At 44.4% G+C, this 21125-nt stretch overlaps 1 protein-coding gene and 1 long non-coding RNA gene across 4 annotated transcripts; one reads left to right on the top strand and one right to left on the bottom strand.

Moving 5' to 3' along the window:
- Positions 1–545: 545 nt before the first annotated feature.
- On the bottom strand, positions 546–4654 carry LITAFD (LITAF domain containing). Its single transcript, XM_069029594.1, has 4 exons — positions 4561–4654; positions 2433–2498; positions 1135–1294; positions 546–682 (listed from the first exon to the last, which is right to left on the bottom strand). Exons 1-4 carry the CDS (start codon positions 4652–4654, stop codon positions 574–576), a joined length of 429 nt encoding a protein of 142 aa, XP_068885695.1. The 3' UTR covers positions 546–573.
- An 11599-nt stretch (positions 4655–16253) lies between these two features.
- Positions 16254–20122, top strand: LOC138118658 (uncharacterized). Of its 3 annotated transcripts, none has more exons than XR_011155246.1 (3): positions 16254–16743; positions 17094–17348; positions 17447–20122. It is a non-coding gene; the product is annotated as an uncharacterized lncRNA (long non-coding RNA). The 3 variants fall into 3 exon arrangements; XR_011155245.1 differs by lacking the exon at positions 16254–16743 and adding an exon at positions 16810–16959; XR_011155244.1 differs by lacking the exon at positions 16254–16743 and adding an exon at positions 16810–17000.
- Positions 20123–21125: the final 1003 nt, after the last annotated feature.

Here is a 21125-nt window from a genome sequence, read left to right as displayed (position 1 = left end):
CCAGTATTGTGAACAATAATAGGTTTATTTTCTTACCTCATACATAACAGAGCAAAGACAGTCTCATAAATTAGTGTTTTGTTAATAAATAATCAGCTACACTGTACCACCCACAGCCCTGCAGGGGTAGGTCCCATAGGAAGAAGAGCAGAGAAAAATGAAATCTCAACCAGTCAGTTCCAGTGCAGAGAAGGTAGGAACTTCTCTGAAACATCCATGTCCCAAACCTTGGTTAGTGTTGGGCTGAGAGGTCCGGAGGAGTCTGTGTCCCAGCTGGGTGGGAGTTTTGAGAGGAGCTGAAGTACTCACCAGCTGGAAACTTCTCAGCACAGGGCAGCAAATCAAATAGAGCATGAATTAAGTGACACTGCAAATTAGTCTTTAAGTGCTTTTGTTTTGAAGCCAGTCCAACCATGTGGTGGTAAACTGGAGTTTACCAGGTGGGTTCACCAGCAAGGGAGCTGCAGAACCTAAGCATACTTCTGTGAGTTTCCTAGCAGTAGTTTTATGTGCAGAATCTTATGCCATTAGGAAATTGAGGCTTTACATCATCTGGTTTCATAAAGTTTGTTTCTATAGTCTTTTGTATCTATAAATGTGAAACTGGCAGCAGGGGCAGTAATGGTCTGCATCCTTGAAGACCTTCACAAAGAGAGGTACGAAGCAGCATCCAAAGCAGCACCTGCAGCCAAAGAGGAGATGCACATGCACAGAATGATTACTGGCTGCATCTGTGATTTTTCCCTGTCTTGTTCTGTCTGCCTTTTCACTGCGTGAATCCACTTCTTTCCTAAGTCTGTTAATGTTTAAAGTGTCTTCCAAAAGATTAATCTTCGCTTCTTACATCTTATGCATGAGTCGGTTTCTGAGCCTGATTCTAAGTTACAGTTGGGAAGTAGACAACGTTGTACTAATTTCTGCTTGTCTTATGAAAAGTGAAACATCCTGGGTTAAATTTAGCAAGTTTGCATCCCCTGTAGCATGATGACTGTATCTAGAAAGGACAGGATGGCTTCTTATTAAGTGGAAAAGGGCAAACTGTCTGTATAAGCACTAACTAGAACTTTGATTTTTTAATTACTCATTTTTAACCTTCTGCTATGCTGAATCTCTAAAGTGCCCATAAAAACTTACCCAACCATGCACAGGCTTGTGCACAGGAGGTAGGACAGCTTGCCCAGTCTGTAGGTGACCTGGGTGGTGATGTGCTGGCGGCAGGAAGGACAGATTGTGGATGTTGGTTTGCTGGAGAAGATCCCTGCCACAATGATTGGAGGCTGGGAGACCAAATAAACTGAATTGAGGAGGAGAGGAGAAGCAGCCAAATTAGAACCACAGGAAATATTTTACAAGTTATAAAGCCTTAACTGGGAGAATGTGGGTTCTTAAGGTGGCACCCATGTTATTGTTGATTTCAGGTATATTCCTTAGAACCACTGCACTGGTTGTTCTGTGTGTCCCAATTCATTGCACCTAAAACCAGCCAGTTTTACTCGGATAAGGACATACACAGGGAGTTGTCTGTGGGATAATCCCCGGAGTCAGGCAGTCCCCACCACCCTCTGGTGGATGTACTCTGAGAATTTATCTTCTGATATTTAAAATAATATGAAAATGCTTGTTCTCCCTGAAGAGGTTTTAAGGATACAGAGGAACATTCTGAATCAACTTTTCAGTAGTTATGAGAAATTCATCGATGCAGTTACTCTAAAACCTAAATGCCATCAAACAGCTGCTGGTGCTGTCCCCAGTTAGACTCCAGCTCATGTTTTTGCAGTCTAGACTTGACTCTCATACTCCCTGAGGGGGATGCCCCTTGTGGGTACATGAAGGATATTTTTTCAGAAATGTTTTCGGCAAAAAAATACTATTTTAAGGATCCTAAAACAAGTTTAGGGTACAACTTCACACTGTAGCCTGAGGCAAAACTTGAGGAGTGGGAAGGTATCTGTTTCATAAATAGGATAGAGCATGTCTGAGTTCAAGTGCCTGCTGGTTTTAGGGATATTTAAAAGTGTGTGTTTCCTTTCCTCCTGTATGAGGTGTTATCGACTCTTCTTCAAAGCCTTTCCTCAGCATCTCCTTTGAGCTTCTCCACTTCCATAAAGGTGACTAGATCAGGAACACTGCCCTTAAAATGATTTATTCTGAAAGCTCTGGCTTCTGGCTGGGCTTTTTTGGTTTGTTGGTTTTTTTTGTTTTTTTGGTTTTTTTTTAATGGGTACTTGTGTAGATTGGCTAATGCTGGAAAAGCAAGTCTGAGTCCCTTGTCTTAGTTTATCTTCTGACATTTTTGTACAAATTTTCCAGTTTATGAGATTGAGATTGGGTCAGAAAACTCCCACCCTCTCTGTTGATTTTAAAACGAAACCGATTTCGCTTTTGTTGGCCCGTGGCACGAGAAGTGTCAGGAGCACAACCCCTGGACTTACCGGGCTCCTCGATGGTGGTGGTTTCTCGGTAGGAGTAAGGCGGGGGAGAAGGAAACTCGTAGCCCCCTGTGCAAAGAAAACCAGGGCAGACTGTACAAGTGCAAACAGCTTCTGGCTCCCAAAAGCTGTGTGGAGTGAGACAAGAGGTGCCTCGCAGAGAGGGCGAAATCCAGCACAGAAACAGCCCCTGTACTGACTCCTGGGTTTTTAAAGCCTGCAGGGACTGGCTGGTCTCACTTTCTGTACAACAAAAGCTGAGAAACCAAATCATTTTTTAGGAAAGGCAGCAACTTCGTCCATTCCAGCATAACACCGGCATGGTACTCAATCTTAATTTAAGGACTCCACTGATAACAGATCCACAGTACCTCTAATTTCAGTGATAACTACCCTTACTGTGAGTATTTAGAGCCTTTTTACTAGCTTGAACTTCCTCAGCTTTCAACCAAGTTATTTCACAATACTCTTTGTTCTAGAAAACAAAGTTCAGAGATCTTTTTCCTTTTGTTTTGGGAGAAGGGAAGCTGGTGACTAAGACACCTCAAGGATTTTCAGTTCTCTTACTGATCTTTCAAATTAAGAATGCAATCAGCCTACCTGAAGTGAAATAAATTACTGTATTAAAAAATACATTCATGGATACATTCAAAATAAACCCATGTACAAAACTTAACAGCCAGCTAGCGTGGTACCAAACTACAGGACTGAGTGTGGGAGAGGAGGACAGTCCCTAGGAGAGATCTTGGTTGGTCAAGCCTGGACAGCATTGGAGAAACCCTCACCCCCAGGCAGAGCAGCCCTGAGCTGGGAGTCCAGCCTGTGCTCGAGCTTTTCAGAAACGATGTGAGTGCAACCAGGGAATGAGCCGACAGGGATATAAACTGGAATACAAAACTGGAATTTTCCAAAGTGAGACAAAATACAGTGACGAAGATGAAAAAAGTGTTAGCAACGTTTTCTTGAATGGCTTGCCAGAAGCAGTAAAGATTTGCGACGGCATTTGGGTTTCGTGGTGATGGGGTGGTGTTCAGTTTTTGGCTTTGAGTGGTTTTCTGTTTGATGTTTTTGTTTGTTTGTAGGGGGTGTTATTTGTAGGGAAAAAATAGTAAAAAAATTAAAACCAAAATAATTTCCTTCTGATCTAGAAAAGGAATGTTCTTAGTACAAGTCAGTTGCCACTCGATGTGTTTTTGGGAAGGATCTGCTTCCTGCACAAGGACGAGACCGTGCAGCTCAGTGTTGGATGTGTGCAGCACCTGTCCCTTGGCTGAGTAGCTCTCAAGTGAGACTTCTCCCCAGTCTCTTGCAAGCTCTGCTGAGCTTAGAAAGAGGCCAGGGAGATCTTTGAAGACAAAAATATTTACGGGGAGAGCTGATCAGAGTGAAATACTCTGAAAATGAGTCAGGTTTAGAGGCCCACGACTGACACATGGAGCCTCATTAGTCACTACCTGATCTCCCACTCGGATTTTTTCTTCAGTCCTGTCCCGTAAATGGCAATTTCCTCAGTAGCAGGAAGGTAACGAAGGTGGAATCACTGCAGACAAGGAGTGCTGTGAGATACTTGTGTAGGTGTGAGAGCAGTGCCTGGTTTCAGAAGGAAAAGCCAACCCAGAAGCAGCAGCTCTTGGCACCCACTCGCAGCCCTGGAGCTGAATTGTCAGCGCTTCACCCATGGGCAGGGGTTGTTCATCCCTGTAGGAGTCTGGCTGCAGAACCCGCCTAGGCAGGGCAGCTCTGGCCAGCAGGGATGTCAGGGAAAAGGCCAGTCCTCTGTAAAACCAGATGGCAATTCAAGCAGGGCATAACCCATCCACGTACAGAGTTCGCTGGCTGAACACATTTGCACGTTAGGAATATGAAATTATTGTAGCGGCACTGCTGCAAAAAAAGCATGTGTTGTTCGAAAAACTATTGACTAAACCAACAAAAATACTTACTGCCGCTTAGTGATGTCTCTGATAGGAGATCCTACCCCAACCCTGGGTTTTCTATCCTGGCGCAGACGCTCTCTAACCCCATCACGTCCTGGAAAGGCTGGGCCCGAATGTGCTCAGTGACATGCAGGAAACCAACCCTCGGAGTGCCCAAGGAGCCCTGTGGCTGCTGTTTCCAAGCCCCCACTTACCGTCCTGGCCGCAGAACTGCGGGGCCGAGGGCTCCTGCCGGTGTGGCTCGTACATCACCATGGGGACTTCCCCGCGCGCCTTCTCCCCGAACATCTCCGCAGCTCACCTGCCGAAGGGAGCGCATCATAAAACCTGCTGCACGCCACTCTCCGTGCCCTGCACTTGCCAGTGCCTCTGTAGCTCCTGGTTCTCGCACTCGGGTGATACTTAAGAGGGAAAATCGCAGTTCTCACATTCTGGCTCTTTGTCAGTTCCTGCCGCACTGCGCTTCATTATGAGGAAGGTGGAGAGCAGAAAATACTATCTTGAGGTGTTTCTTTGTGCTGGAAAAATGTTCCCCCAGAAAACACTATTCAAAGTGTGTAAACCCGTGACTGAAAGTGTTACCTCTGCAGAAAAGATAACCTTTTATTTTCCATGGATTGTCAAAGTAATCAAGGAAGGGAAGAGCACACTTGGAGCACCTGTGAAAAAAAACCTTCACATGTGATTAAGTCAGTGCAATCAGTGGCAATTCGGATCTGTCTTTCCTCGGGTTATTGTGCAACCTTATCACCATTGTTACCGCGACCAGCTTTGTCCTGTGAAACCATTGTCTCATCGGTAGGTGACAGGCTTTTGTTGGGAAACATCCTTATTATGTATGACTGCGTTGCCTGAGGCTCTGAGCAAGATCAGGCCACAAAATGTGTGTTTTGCAGGTGTTAGCAGGAGCTGATCCTCGCAATAAAGGCGGTTGGAACGAAGAGGACACGGATGGAGATGTGTTTGTATTTCTGTCAGTGCAAAGGCGTTAATTATTCCTAGCTGCCCCTTGAACCAGTATTAACTGGTTGATTTCCTACTAACATTTACCGTAGGAGTCCTTTGCAGAAGAAAGGCACAGGGGTTTTGCACAGGTCAGCGAGGAAGGGAAGTTTTGAGGGGAAAAGGAGCACAGATGCACAAACTGCCCGAGTGTGTGAGGTCAAAGAAAAGCAACAGAGGAGTTGCTGGGCAAGGCAGGATGGTCTCAATAGGTCTGTTCCCAAGGAGTGTTGGAGGGCAATATGGGTGGGAAGGACAAAAGAGGGGGGATCAGTAGTGCTGAGATAAAGCGTCAGTCCCTCAGGGAGGAAAAGAAGAAGGAATTTGAAAATATCATCGGGGAAGAAGTGCTGTAATTTTCACAAATCTGGATGAACAGCAGGTGATATGGAAAATGGTAGGAGAATGAATAATAAAGGGAATAGGTAGGATGGTGTGGAGAAAAAAACAGAAATCCAGCACTGGCCATGTTAAGGCCAAAGATGCCGCAGGAAATTGCAAATACATGGATTGGAGAGGATGGCTGGAGAAAGGTGCATCTCGGTATAATTGTTATAAAGGAGCTAAAACAGGTGATTGGGGATGTCAGAGGTATTAATAGGCCATTGCTGAAGCTTCGTGAGGATCCCACTGAGAAGGAAAAAAGGTGAGAGTAGAGAGAATTTGGGTAGGATGAAGCTGTGAGAGCCAAGGGAGAAGAGGGAGAGTGTGTCAGCCGTGACCGTGGGCTCAGGAGTGTGGTGATAGATAATGTTACATTAGCCAGGGTTGGCCAAGAGCTGCTCCCCTGGGACAGGGATTAGTGGGCAAAATTACAGGGAGTCTCCAAGTTTTTGTCTTATTCTTATCTTGGTAGTGAAACACCATACACTAAATACTGGGTGGTGTCCTTTTGGGTGACACTTCTGCAGAATTCATCTCGCTGTGAAACAGGAAAAAGAGGAAAGGGCTTTTGAATTCCATCCAGTGCCTGTAAGCCCAGGCAGGCACTTGCAAGAGGCACAGGGTAGGAGGGAATAATCATGGTTAACACGGTGAGAACTTGTCAAGTTAACTGCTGAGAGCAAGCACACACTGACTAATCCTGGTTCCACCCAGAGAGGTATCAGGATAATACCACCAGGTAGATGTGTAGGACACGAGGTGCAAAAGTGATTCAGCAGCAGAGCAGGGAATAGTGTGGGATGCCAGGTTTGTGTTTGATCTATTGGAGCTGCCAAGCACAGAAGCTGTGGGCTGAGGCTGTTGATAAAGCCCTGAATTTGCTCATTTTCAGTGCTGCTGCTGGTGCTGCAGCAGCTCTGTGTGCTGGGAGGGAGGACCTGCTCCAGGGCTGGGTGGGCAGCTGGGCTCAGCTTCTGCAGGAGCCTCTTCAGCCTGTGTGGGAGAAAGCACCAGGGGCTTGGATACCCTCTGGGCCTGAATGCTGCAAGTTCAGAGGTCCAGGAAAGGCATTTTCTAGGGTGGTTTATGCAACTCAGCAGCCCCTTTAATAATATAACATAGAAGTGTTTACTCCCAGTTCTTGGTTCCAACCATGTATAAGGTGCCTGAGAGCCCTAATTTAGGGCTGTGACTCCCAAACCTGTAGGAGTTGTTGCCATAGATTAGAGCTAGAGAATTCCCTCTTTTTCAGTTCTTGGAGGAGAAGATATGGGAGAGAACAGTGTGAGTAGCCCTGGAGGAAAAAGTCATAAGGAGAAATATCAGGCAGCAGTTCCTGAAGAGCAGGAAAATGCCCTATAAACCTCCCTACAGTAACGCCCAGGAGGGTCACAATTAATAGCTTAGGAGGTGACGTGAGTTTCCTTCTCTGCAGTCACCCTGAGCAAACAGAGCTCTGTGCAAGGGCAGAGCAGCCCCCGGAGCTCTTCTGGAGTGAGCCTGGGTTTATCTGAAGCAGATTGACTGAAACTACTGCAAACTGCCTGATTTGCAGGCAGACCCGCATCGTCCCAGGGGCACCAAAACAATTCCCTGTCTTCTCCCAAGTTTTAGTCTCTTCTACATATGGACATGCACTGGAAAATAAAGCTGACTTTAAGTCCTGTGGAAATCAGTATTTAATAAAAATAAGTAAATCACACCCTGAGGCATGTGCACAAAGAGCCAGTTCAGTGAAAGTGAGGTGCGAATGACAAAGCCTTTCTGTTCCAGGAAGGACAGATTCCAGGGAAGAATGGGCAGGCAGTTTCCGTCATCTTCCTCTGATCTGCTCCAGGGTCTTGTGTTTGGGTGTGAAGAGCAGCCTCATGTGATGCCATGAAGATTTTGTTGCCTTTTCTTTTATACCCCTGTTATACCTTTTTACAACTTCTGTATTCCTAGTGCTTTTTGCCTACATTCTTGGACTTGTTTGTTCAGCTGGGAGACTCAACATTTTAGAAGCTTCGTAGCCAGGGATCAGTGTGCCCCAGAGCCCAAGGTCCTCTCCAGAACACATTCTGTAAACCAAGATAGAACCATCCAGGGAAGGCTCCTTGGGGAGGGGGGCTCACTTGAGCCTCTCATTGGGGAATCTTTGATAGATCTGCTAATTAGTAAAACCTATAATGCTATACCCAGTGTTGGGGAGGGCAAAGGATAGATTAGACTCGGCGGGGTGCATCTCGATGCGTATGACCTGGACGTGTTCACCTAAGGATCCTTAAAATAAACACCACAGTAAAATCCCTTTTCCCCTTCTAACCGTGTATGACTCTTGATTTTAAGACCAGGAAAAGGCATCAATGCAGGCAAGCAAAGCTGATGAGGTGTGAAATTCCACTCACAGCCCCCCTGCCCAGCTCTCACCGGCACCTCTGCACATCCCTCCCGAATGTCCCTGTCGGCTGAATAACCCCATAGGTGCCATTAATTCGAAGTGTGCCTGCAGAGGCACAGGCTCTGTCATCTGTGCTTGGAAAGGGGTTTCATTTGAAAGTCGAAGCTCACTGCAGTACTAACTCTGCTTTCAGATTCATATCTGGCTCTCCAGGATGGCATCTCAGCAAGCAGTGACTTTATGAGAAGTGTTTAATCTCCATTCCAGCTTCATCTGATGTCAGTGTGGGATTTGCCATTCAGTGAGGGTGTGTTCAGGACAGAAAAAAGGGAACATGGAATTTTGGAGGAAACTTTAAGATTCGGGTGTTTAAAGAATATAGGGTACTACATTCAAAAGTTTGGTATTTTGGAAGATGAGCATTAAAACATTATAGTGAGGGATCTCCACGCTCCCTAGACATATGGAGGTAGAGCAGTTTCCTCCAGTGGCCTGTTGGCTTGTAGGGTACTGGCCCAAACGCTTTCAGTTTGCTGCAATATGTTCTTGTTCTCCTGTCATCACTAGTTTAACGTTTTCCTGGGCATTTAGCCCTTCCAGCTGTGTTTATGAGACAATTTAAATTTCTGATATTTTAAGGATTGGCCATAAAATGCCATTGCTGGCATGCAATTACATCTGGGGCTTGAACAATATCAAGAGCCTGTTTCACTTGATCGAAGCAGTTAATTCCAGTTTTTGGCTAGCAATTAAACACTGAATTCCTCAGTGGAAAGGTCTTTTGCCTTTAGTCCTGCATTGCTCATTTCAGGTAACATTCACAATGTGCTGAGGGTTTCCAGATGTTCAAGAAGGAATAGTTCCAGCTCTAATACAGACAAACATAATTGGCGAGCAGCATTCAGGTATTTGCCTATTCTCATTCTTAAACAGAAGCTAAAAGAGAGGACAGCTGGCAGCAAATGAGAAGCTGGACTTCAAAAAAGTATTCATTATATCTGTAGCAGAAAACCTTTTCAAGGAGATGAAGAATGCTCTGCCAATTCCCCATTCTTTACACATGAAATTAATTTTTTAATATCACAGTTATTCTGGCTTTTAAGCCTGGATCTGGCTACCAGCCTCTTCAAATGGAGAGGATGTAGCTGTGGGGGATTGACTGAATATGCACCATATTTCTTGTTGGAAACTCTTCACCTGGTTCCGTTTTCTTGTCTGTTGTCTGCCTTGACTCACTCCCCAGTATGTGCACTCACAAGGCTGGATGGGCAGGGACTGCCTGGATTTTCCAGTCCTGTCCCACAGCGGATGTTTATGTTGAGTTAATCCTTCATGAACAGAGCCCCAGTCTATAATTCAGTACCTTCACTGCTCCTGTTGCTCTCACCTTAAATCAATCCAAAGCACTGTGAACTTTCACAAACCTCCTAGTCTAGAATTATTAATGGTAGTTCCTTGCTGTGTGCTATTGTGCCAGCATCATGCTTTTGCAGAAAACCTTCTCCCCTTGAGCCAGCCCAGAGAACATTCCTGTCCCTTTGCAGCCTTTCCTTCACAGCTCTAAGGAAGGTTCTGAGCCCTTTTCATTTCTGCACAGTGAATTCATCCTTCTTGTCCCTGAATGGTCAGTGATCTCTGTCCTCAGCCTATGGGATGGTATGAATGTCATCTTGTATTTAATGGAAAAGCTGTCTGCAGAATAATCCAGCAGCACTTATTTCCTTTTCCACAGCCACCTCACGCTGATGGTTTGTATTTAAGTTGTCATTAACCAGCAGCAGGTCTTTCTCCTCCAATGTCATTCTGTACTAATGAACTCCCAGCTTGCAGCTGAAATTTCTGGTCGTTTTCTAAGTGTGCTGCTTTGTAGCATTGTAGTGCACATAAATACTGCCACAGCAGGTCTCTAACTTTTCTTACTCTGTGTAATAGAATTTATGCTTTCATAATTTGTTTCTTAGGTCATACATTTTATTAGCCACTCCTATATTTCTGCCAAGGTTATTAATTAAAATACTGAATAAGATCCATCACTGCTTTCTGTGCTAACCTTTGATGCAAACCAGGTTTATCTATTAAACCTTGTTCCTTAATTTACTGTTTGATGTATAATGCCTTGTTCCCTTGAGATGACCAACTTTATTTGTATTTAAAGGGCACTTGATCTGAAGGGTGAGTACAGCTGAGCCCTGGGATTGCATTAGAACTGGTCCCTCCCTAATTACCATTCCAAAAATAGAGTAACGACCATTAAAGGGCTGTATTGTCCAGTGGTTTGTGCTTAACCTGCACTGGGGAAAAAAAATGGGCTCAGTTCCTGTTCTGCCGCAGTGACGTCCTACAGCTGATTAATCTTGGTTTTCCTTAACTCTGCTGTGGACAGAAATACTGCTTTGAGGAGACACTGCATCAGTTCTGCTGTGACATGCTCACATTTGGTTAGGCCTTAGAACTCGAGCACACAGAAGATAGGAAATGCTGAGTTTAGATTCAGCCTTTGTCCTCTGTGAACACAATTTTGTCTTTCACGTTCCCTTTTAGCTTTCAAAATTGAGGGCAGCCTTACACAGTTGTTTCCAGCACCTCATCATTACTTTAAAAATTGATGTTTGCCAACTTTTAATTTAATTCCTTTATAGATTAACATTCTCTCACCAACAGCATTGAATCATGGGTTGCCAGCATTTCATTTATACCCTTTTTAAAAATAATGTCCATAACTTGTTCTTCAATTGAAAACTGATAGAGCAGCTCAAGTAATGTGTCCTACAGCATCTGGAGCTGGTTTAGCAACTCTTACAAAGTTATGATGAATAAATTCACTTGAAGCAAGCAGGTGTGTGCCCTGCGTTTATGTGTGAGCTAAGCCCTTTCCTATGGTGCATTAGCTTGAATTTCCATCCTTATTACTGCTCTCATTTCCACCTTCTCAGAAAGCTCCTTTTCCTCTTTTCCATCTCTCATCTGTTCTAGGAGAAAGAGAAAATATCCTGAGAAAAATCTTTGCCTCCAGATTTTAGGAACATGAGAGAGGCTTGCAGGTTTTCAGAGCTTGACAATTTAATCACAAAAAGTTAACATTCCCAGCAGAGAGCCACAACTGCCATACACCTTGAGCTCACTGTCTGCTTTAGTCCTTGTGTCCTCCCTTTCTCTGTCTCCTGAGGAGGAAACACAGTGTTGATCCCAGGCAATTTGAAAGCTCTTACCTTTATGTAGCTCTGGCAAATCTAGGGAGGAAAGAAAGCTTCAAAAGGTGGTCACTTCATCCATGTCTTTGGCTGTGTGTGGGGAAGGAGCCCACAGCTGAGCAGTGACATGGCCTGGGTCCTGCCCCGGTGACATCCCGTGGAAGGTGCGAGTCAGCTGTGCACAGCGTATAATTACCCCAGCTTGCCACAGTCCCAGCCTACTGCTCACACCTGCTCTGTCACCAAAGGAATGCTGTGTGACAGGCTTGCACCAGAGCTTGTTTTTGTTGGTTTGTTTTTTTCAGTTTGTATTTTTCCCAATATCCCAGAGATTTTTTCCTTTGTGCTAAGCTGAAAGCTAATGGAGACGATGAGAAGCAGCACAGGAATAACTTGAGGACAATGGAGAGGAAAGTGTATATCCTCACCCACTGTGCTTCTCTAGGAGAAAAGAATGATGGAAAGCACAGGCACATCTGGGCCTCTGATATTGTATTATTGAGATCACTTTAACTTTCTGACCAGTTAAGTGTGCTTAGATCAGCAAAGATCTCTGTGCAGGCTGGTAACCACTGATATTTTAGCTGGGATCTTCTTGGTAACCAGGCCTGTGGCTGAACTGGATTTGTGTCAAATAGATGCTTTTTCTCTGTGGTGGGTTGCCAGATGCCCATCCAGGTGCTCTTATTCTCCTCCTCAACAGTGAAAAGGAGATGGAAGTGTTTGTCAGATGAGATGAAGTAGGGAGATCACTCACCGATTACCATCCCAGGCAAACCAGACTTGACTTGGGGAAAACTAACTGAATTTATTACCGATTTAAATACATTTGAAAGGTGAGAAACAGAGACAAAACCGCCTCCCTCAGATGCCATACATCTGGCACCTCCAAGTATAATGGTGACCCTCTCAGTAAGAATCATTTTTGCTTTGTCTGAACCTCCTGCAAAACTGTTTTGCACAAAGATCTTCCTCCACAGCAGAAGCCCATCCCCAGTGCTCCCCACAAGGGCAGAGTGTGATGCCCTGGGTTTGCCTGGCAGACTCTCATCACCAACACAGAACATGCTGTTGGCTTGGCTCCTGGGCAAAATCTTACTTAAGAAAGGGCTGTAGCAGTGCAGGAAGCCCCTGAGCTTGGAAAGTCAGGATTGCACAGTAATTAGCAAAACAGTGGTTCTTATTTCCCAGTACAGCTGGGAAACTGCCCATGGGAAAATGAAGAGAGGGAACTGTTCTGCTCTCCAAGTTTTCATGCTCCTTTTGTCACCACAGCTCGGAAACTCTGGAAACAGAGGTTTTTTGTTGTTAATGGATGTTGTGGTGGGTTTGGATGCTGTTAGTCACCACCGTCTCCTCCAGACTCAAAGGACCAGGTACAGAGCACTTACTCAGATTTGCCCAAGTGGAGGCTCAGCACTTTGTGCACCACACACATCACCAGAGTAGCTGCAGAGTCACCTCACAAGAGTCACATCTCCAGGATAAACTAGAAATGTGAAAGGATGGCTGACAGTAACTGTGGCTGATCCCATTTCTGCCTTTCAAATCTTTGCTCTTTCACAGGTTTCTTATGTGATATTGGGCAAGTTATTCACTCCTCTGTGTTCTCTTCATGTAAATGAAAATAACAGACTGATCATAATAACTCAACTTTAATAAAAATGTTAAAATTATGCTTTTTTGAAACTCAAATGCTTTGTGAAGAGACCTTATTTTGACAATATTTTCTTAGGAAAGTCACTGCATGTTCATATTGCAAAGTGCTATTCCTTGAAGAGGTGCTTTAAGGTCTAGGGAAAACACTCTATTGAAGAAAAAAAAAAGGATTTAAGGATAGTCGTTCAATATATTTATATATCAGGAAATCAGTGTGGGAGAGAGGGCCCATTTCTTAGGGGATGGATGCCTTTTCTTTTCCTTGAACAGCAGAGGAAAAGAAGTGATGAAACCATGAGTTCATCCAAAAGCACTCACGCACAGCACATTCAGGCTGTGATGTAGGGTGGCTCAGGTGCTTTAAATATTTTCAACAGCCTTAATGCACTTAAGGTGCTGCCAAGCTGACACTTGGGAAAGGTCCTGCCGTGTCTGGAGCTCCGAGGGCTCTTTGCAGGTGCACAGGGGGCAGTGCCAGCTCTGCCCCCTGCTCCCAGTGGCACTAGGTGTTCTGTCACCTGCAGCCTTTGTTGCAGGTGAGCTGAGGGGGTGCAAAGCCCCTCCTGTCTCCTGCCAGATGTGCTTTTGTGCCTGCTGTGCTCCCCTGCCAACCTCTCTGATTCTCCAGCCCGTGGGGGAAGTGAGTGGTTTTAAACTTTGGGTTACGTGCGTATCACTGGCTTTGTTTCCCAATCTTAATTACAGTGCTTGCTCCAGGAGAAACAGTGTGATGCTTGGCAAGGAGAGAGATTGTATCAGCCCCCTGAATATCATGTATGCTATCAGAGACCAACAAGGCTGCAATAATCATTATAAATTAGTCCATCAAGTGGTGATTGCTTTTCCTATCGTCATACAAAATAGCCACTTGCTGCACGTAGGAGCTGCTCACAGTTATTGGTGGCTTCTTTCCTATTTTTGCTTACAGTTTCTCATAGGATGGGAAAATTGGATTCAAGATTTTTATGGTCTGTTTTGCATGTAGTTGTTAGCCCTGTTTCTGACTGTGGATGTTTTAACTGTGGAGTTAAGATCAGAAGGATCTTTGTGTGAGATAAAGACTGTAAATTCTCACCTGGGGATTTCTGCAGAGCCAGAGCACTGCTGGATATCAAGCCCTACATGAACCATGTAGGGGAGGCTGCCCCTGGGGAAGCTCTAGGAGGTTTGCAGTCTGGCCCAGGACAGGCCAGAGCACCCAGCAGAGCAGTGAGGACAGGTCTCCTCCTGGCCAGGCCTTGTTCACCCACCTGTGCAGGTGAAATGGGGCACAAAGGAGTTTTTGTGTCTTTCCATTGACCTTAGGGGGGCCTCAGACAAGTGGCTCACGCTGTGCTCCTGACTTGTAGGTGGGTGAAACTGAGATTTACTTCTCTCTTTGCTCCCTTTTAAATAGTTCATATGTTCTTTGAAGCGAGACTGTCTCTTCCTTGCTGTTTTGTGTTCAGTTCTAGCCCTGCTGACTGCAACTTCTGTAAAAGCACAACAAAAATAAAGTTGAATTGAGATCATATTACAGATAACTCTTATTTTGATATAGCTTCTCTGCTACTGGAAAACTATCAATGAGTAAAGGTCCTTTGCTAATAAAGCTTGGTGAAAAATCTGAACCCTTTCTCCAGTTATAGGAAGCAGAGACCTTGTGCACACAGTTCTCCTCCTGTTTACACCAGCAGGTGTTTGTGTGCAGTCAGTGACATCTGGAGCTGGAAGCGTTTTGTAATTCAAGAAATGTCAGTGCCTGTGAATACCCCTGCTATTGTCTGCCATAAATATAGTGCAGGTAGCAAAATTCCTTTCCCAATTAAAATGCCAGTTTGCTATATCTGAACAAACCTTCTCTTGGCTGGGAACTCGCCTGCCCTGTTTGGTATCTGAATGCAGCATTTTCTTGGAACACTGATGACACAAGAAGGGTAAGACTGACTCAAATATGAAACACCATTCTTCTCAGATAAGATCCAGAGATGAGTTGCTGTAATGTGCAAAATAAATATTTGGTGACACGTGGCACACAGCTCAAAGCAGAAACCACTTCTGCACAATGCCTTCCACGTGAAAAACCATCTCTCATAGGACAAATTGGACATTGGCTTTTTCTGGTAATTTGCTTATTGAAATAAGATGTAGAAAGAGAACCAGCAGCACATCATGCAGGAATCTGGAAAATCACTGTACCCTCTGCAATTCACCTGATCTGAGACCCCAGCCATTGGTTAATTTTGTTACTAGCACAAAAGTCATGGGTTTTCCTTTTTGTTTGTTTGTTTTTTGGTTTTTTTTTCCCCTTTTAAAATAATAGTTCTAAAAGCTCTGAGCTTGGTGTCAGAAAGATGGTTATAACAACCATGTAGTCTTACTCATCGGTGATGTGAGGCAGAAAACACTTAACAGTTTAATTTAATCATTGAATCAAAGGAAAATGAGTGACCTTCCCCCTTGGTTTGCAAGGAATACCTTTATGAAAAGTATTTTATTGTTTTCCTCTTTTTATTTTGGATGTTGGAAAAAATCCACAATCCTAACTTGGTATTTGAAAATTTTTGAAACAATACATGGGAAAAGTCAGTGAGAACATCTCAAAATTAATTTACTTTTTAAAGCTTTTGCTGGTTTTGACCACCGTGGCTGTTAATGGTTTTCAAGAGGAGAATCTATCCTGGTAGGTGAGAAGTCCTTGCATTCACAACAAATTCTGCTTTCCTGCAAATACATCCCTGCTACCAACAGGAATTCTTGTGCTTTCAGCCTGAACCACACAGTTTGGCTTGGACAAGGCAGGCAGAGCTGCAGGGAATCAGTGGGAGCTGTGGGGTCACTGCTGAGCCCTTGATGCCTCGGAGGGATGGAGCACAGTGTGAAACCTACAGCAGAGACACCCTGCTACAGGAATGGAATTGCATCTGCTGGTTATTATCACACCTTAACAACTGCTACAGCCAGAACCATGAAGGATTAGACCCCCAGACTGGAAAAAAATAGGGAATTGTGAAATTTCATGCAAGGAGAACAAAACCTGTTCTGCTGACGTGACTGTGGCGCTGACAGTGGTGATTATACAGTTGGGCTGTGCTTGGCATGTCCAAGAGGTTTAACATTTTCTGCTTGAATTAAAGGGCTTTCTGATTTTTCCAACAAGGGGAATCAACAGGATTGCCACCTACATGATACACATGACAAAACCACCTGACAGATCATCATGCTGATCTGGGAAGGAAGAGGAGTGGAGCCTTAACCCTCAGGGTCACTTGGGAAGTTCATTACCCAGATGCAGGTAATTAATTCAGTGGTGAGGACTGAGATGCTGTAAAGAGCTGATCAGTAGCACTGGCTTGCAAGTCTGGGATGTTTCTGATGTAACAAACAGCATGTGGTCAGATGCCTGAATTATTGCCTAATGGCACACCTTGGTGCAGTCAGAAGAATAAGTATCTCAGGATTCCAGTTGTCCCTAGAACTCTATTTTAATTATAAAAGTGGACAAGGAGATTGAACACAGTTTAAGTAGGCCAGGACTATCTGTTCCTGGGCAAAGATGGTGCTGACTTCGCACAGGCTTTGCAAAGACTTGTTGCAAGAGCAATCAGAATGTTTTAAGAGTTGCTTCCCCCAGGGAATGCGGCTACACACAGAGGGGTGGGTGCGCTCCTGTCTGGTACCACGAGGTCGAAGGATGCAAAAGACACAAAACCACAGACTCCCAGTGCCTGATCCCTCTCATGAGAGGGGCTTCAAGTTCCTGCAGCCAGGAGGAGCCTGAGGTAAGGGAGCTGCTGCAGGTTCAGCCTGGGGGAGGCTCCCAGAGGCTCTGGAGCCCTCTAATTAACTGGGGCAGTAATTAACCTCAGTCCTAGCGTGGGGCCCTGCACTGGCAAATGCACCCTTTTGTTAATTTTGGGCACCCATAGCACATGAGTTTAGATGGATTTTTTTTTTCGTTTGGTTTTTAGGTCTGTGTTTCCCAAGTTTAATTTCAGGTAGCCCTGTGAAGAGCAGGGAGTTGGATTTGATGTTCCCTGTAGGTCCCTTCCAACCTGAGATATTCTGTTTCAGCTTCTGGAAGCAAACAAAATAATCTAAAATTATTCTTTTTTCTTTTTCTTTCCGAGAGAATTAAATTTAAATCTTGAACACCTGGACCTTCCTTCAATTTCCTCCCTTGAAAGAAGCAGCAGGTTAGAGCATGGTTTCTATAAAAGAAAGGATGGAAAGAGCTCAGCACAGCTGCTGGTAGTTATGGCAGGTTAATGCCTGAATTACTGACATTATCAAAGATACAAATCCCAATCAGTAAATTCCTGGAAATGCAAAGTGTTCTTGGTATTTCTATGCTGAGATTTTCTTGGAAGATTGCTTCACCTGCCTGGTAGGTAGAGAGTGACATTTTGTAAGAGAACATATATTCCTTTTTTATTCTTCATAATCATGTCTTTTTTTACCTCTTTCCCTTGATTGAACTTCCAGAGCACTTAACAAAAATCTGCCAGAAAAGAGGAAGAGCAGCATTCCCTGTACTCTGACTTGCACAAAGGACAAAGCAGCTTTTCTGTGTGGCTGGTGTGTTGATAAAGACGGTGTTGGCCAAAGAATGATTTATACAAGTTATCTGCAAAGTACTAACCATATACACCTGCAGTTTTTGAGACTGTGAGTGTGACATGGAGAAAGCAATGTCATAAAATCAACAACGCACATTGGTGTCACATTAATAAGTAGAACCAGTATTGTATTAAAATGGAAAACTCTCGCTGGGATTGTACGGATACCCCAGCAGTCGGTGTGTAGGAGTGGATTCCAACCCCACAAACACACATGGCCCTTGCTCTGGGCGCAGCTCACCCTGCTGGGGTTGGGTTAGAGGCTGCTGCCCTCTGCAGCCTGCAGAGCTCCAGAGCTCAGGGATTCCGGCACTGACGGGTCCGAGACACCTCTGTCCCCTCTGCTTCTTGCTTCTAGAAACCTCAAGGTAAAATGTATTCATATCTGATATCCCGAAATATCTGGTTCCAAGTAATTGTACAGAATAGTTAACAAAAATTAGGGAATTACAAAACCAAACGAGTAATGAAAAACCCGGAGCCATCTACTTCATTTTTTATCATCTATTCCATGAAAAATGCAACAAGAAAGAGTATTGCCTATTAATGGTCACTCACAAGGTCTGTAATCCAGTATCTCATCTCTTCCATGAAGATTACAGCTTACAAGCAATGAATCCTTTCCATCACTGAGTTCAAAGTAGGCCATTCAAAGATCTGTGTGGGGACAGGATAATGGGATTGTCTTCTGCAGCTGAAGTTGGGGCCAGAACCTGCAGTGCTCCATAATCCTGTTCCTTACAATTTAGGTACCTTTACAGTTATTTTTGGACTTGCTCCTGGAGTCCTCTCATACCTGAATGACCCTGTTGTTGAGCCTTGAGCAGCAGTTGAGGTATCAAGCTCTTACTCACTAAAATGATCCCTTCTACTTTATATGCAATGCTCTTCTTGATGGAAACAAAAGACACGACAGGAAGTTAGTCTTGTGCCTGGAACTATTCTCTGGAACTTGTCTAGCAACGTTCAAATGTTTGTCAGCCTGTGTCTGAAACTATGTCAAGAGAGACTTGTAGAGAGTTAAAGGTGTGCAAAAGTAGTACAGGAGATCAGGGAGGGAATTATCCTGAAATCAGATGTAAGCAGGATGATTGTTAAGGTACTTACTGCACTGTAGAACTTGCTTAATGCTCTCCTGTCAGGCTGTGAAACCACATCTTTATGTTGGGGTATGTCCCTTCTAATTTACAAATCGCTTTTGCTCAGTTTAAAGCCATTTTCTGCTATTTCAGGTTTCAGTCCCAAATAACTGCTGAAATTCCACCCTTTTTAATGCAGTCCTTATTCTGCAGGCCCTGTGAAAAAGCAACCATGTACCCTGGGGAGGCTGGTAGTTGTGAACACCGTGGTCAAGTGAAAACCAGACTGATCCAGCTTTATTTTTTCTGGCATGAGGAGAGAAGTTCTCTGCCCCTGTACAGTGTACCCTTGTGGGCACCAGCTGGCTGGGCTGCTGTGCCCTTCACTTGGATGGCAACTGTGCCAGCTTGTTGAGCGAGCCACGAAACATCCCTGTATCTGGTGATAGTAAAATAATTGAAAACCACCCCCAAAGACCAGAAATTAGACACAATGAAAAACTGACCAGGCTGGGTAGTCTAATAAGTGCAGGAAGTGGGAATTGTCCTGGCTGTCTGTGTGAGCCTGTACAGAAAGAAAAAGATAAGACAATAGAACATGCCGGAGTTATTGTGCTCTAAACTCCTTGGGTTGTTTTTGTGGAAGGTCCTTAAAATGTTGACGTGGGAAGAGAAGATAACATCAGCAGAACCCATCCAAAGCTGATTTGTTTGTGTGAGTGTTGTTAGGAGGCACTGTGGGAGAGCAGATGATGACTGTGTGCCAGCACAGGGTATCTTGAGCACAAGCCGAGTGTTTCAGTTGAGTTTAGCTTAGTTTTGCAGTGTCTGAAGCTCTGTAATGCCATTTTTAATTTTTAAGTGGCTTTGAGTATGTTAGTCTGAAAAAGAAGATACAGAGGACTCCTTCAGCACAAAACTCTGACATGAGTCAGCTGCATTTTACTGGACACTGTTTTTAGGAGGATTTCAGTGCTGTACATGAGGTGCTCTATTTGCTTCTCAGATATTTTGACAGGCAAGATGACCAGTGATTATGTACTGAAAGATCAAGAGACACACTGGTGCTCCTAACCAAATGATTTCACTTTCAGAGCATAAGGAACTCATGCAACTGACAGGTCAGAGAGCAGACTAATTTGAACACAGCCTGCTTCTCTCGAGCAGCCCTGCTTGGAGGGGAAGTGCTTCTTCTCAAAAAATAATAATTAAAGAAGAATAAGTTAGATTATGTACCTCTGGATATGCTTTGCACTGCTCTGTCTCTCATTAACTCTTGCAAAATTACTGGTCAGAGAAATATACTATAACTCATCTTTTTCTTGGTGCCTCTATCAATTAGGAACATAACAATGACATTATGTAAGAAATTAAAAGATGATAAAACCTTTCATGGCTGAACCTAGTCTTTTTCCTTGACCTCTTTGCTCCTGGCATCCATTTCATTTTATTTCTCAGAAAATGGTCAAAACAGTGATTAATAGATCAGCCAGTGGCATTGCTGTGAAATGGAGTTTTTTCTGCAGAGCAAATGAAAGCATTTCTCTTGCTGTGCTGTTGGTTAAGTGCTGCTCTCAGTGGCTCATGGTGAAAGGGCTCAGCTTTTCCTGGAGCAGTCAGACCAGTGCATTAAGAAGCTCAGAAATACTATTTTTTTCCCTTTTTTGTCTGTCAGCTGTGACACTTTCCCATCTGCCTTTGCAACCTGTCTCTGGGTTATTGTAACAGCATTAATCAGCAGAGTTGACAAAACCCAAATGACATGAGTGACAGCAGAGAAAGACCCAGAGTTGCTTCATCAGTGCTTTTGTAGGGGCTGATCAGTCGCGTTCTGCCCTAGCCCGTCAGCCTCCTGCTCTGCTCTGAAACACTTCTGGGTGTTCCCTGAGGGGTGAGACCCCTGGGCAGCACAGAGTCGGGGAGTTCAGGCTCGGGTTCTCACTCTCTTGTGGGGAGGGACTGTAACAGGATCTGCTGGCAGGAGGTGTGTCCATGGCCTGTGCCTGTCTGAGATGTGCTTTTTGCACAGGAATTACTGAAACTAAAGCAGCTCGCACTGACACACACAGGAAGTGTGAAAAATTCCATCCTTCCCAGGATAGACAGGTTATCAGTACCCTGTCCAGCTGGCATCCTCTGGGAATAAAGTCACTTTCAGGACAAAGCCAGGAAATGTTGATTTAACCCTCTTACACTTACTCCTGACAAAGCCACTCATCAGTCACTCACCATAAAACCAAAGCTGGTGCAGAAGGAGAATGCAAAGATGGGTTTCCACATTCCTGGGAACCACGTACCACCATCCTGTCTGCCTTCTTAGCCAGCCTGGTGTGCCAGCCAGCAGCAGTACAGCCTTTCCAGCTTAAATTTGGAACCTGATTTAAAATCTTTTGCAGCATTTTTAAAGTAAAGTCACTGTACTGTGATTTAGAGCCTGCAGCACCTAATGCTGTCCACCCCTTAAAG

This window comes from Aphelocoma coerulescens, chromosome 14 (genome assembly GCF_041296385.1).
Source record: "Aphelocoma coerulescens isolate FSJ_1873_10779 chromosome 14, UR_Acoe_1.0, whole genome shotgun sequence".
In the NCBI taxonomy this organism is placed as follows: domain Eukaryota; kingdom Metazoa; phylum Chordata; class Aves; order Passeriformes; family Corvidae; genus Aphelocoma; species Aphelocoma coerulescens.
Note: the sequence above shows the minus strand (reverse complement) of the source record. Positions and strands in the feature narration are given on the sequence as shown.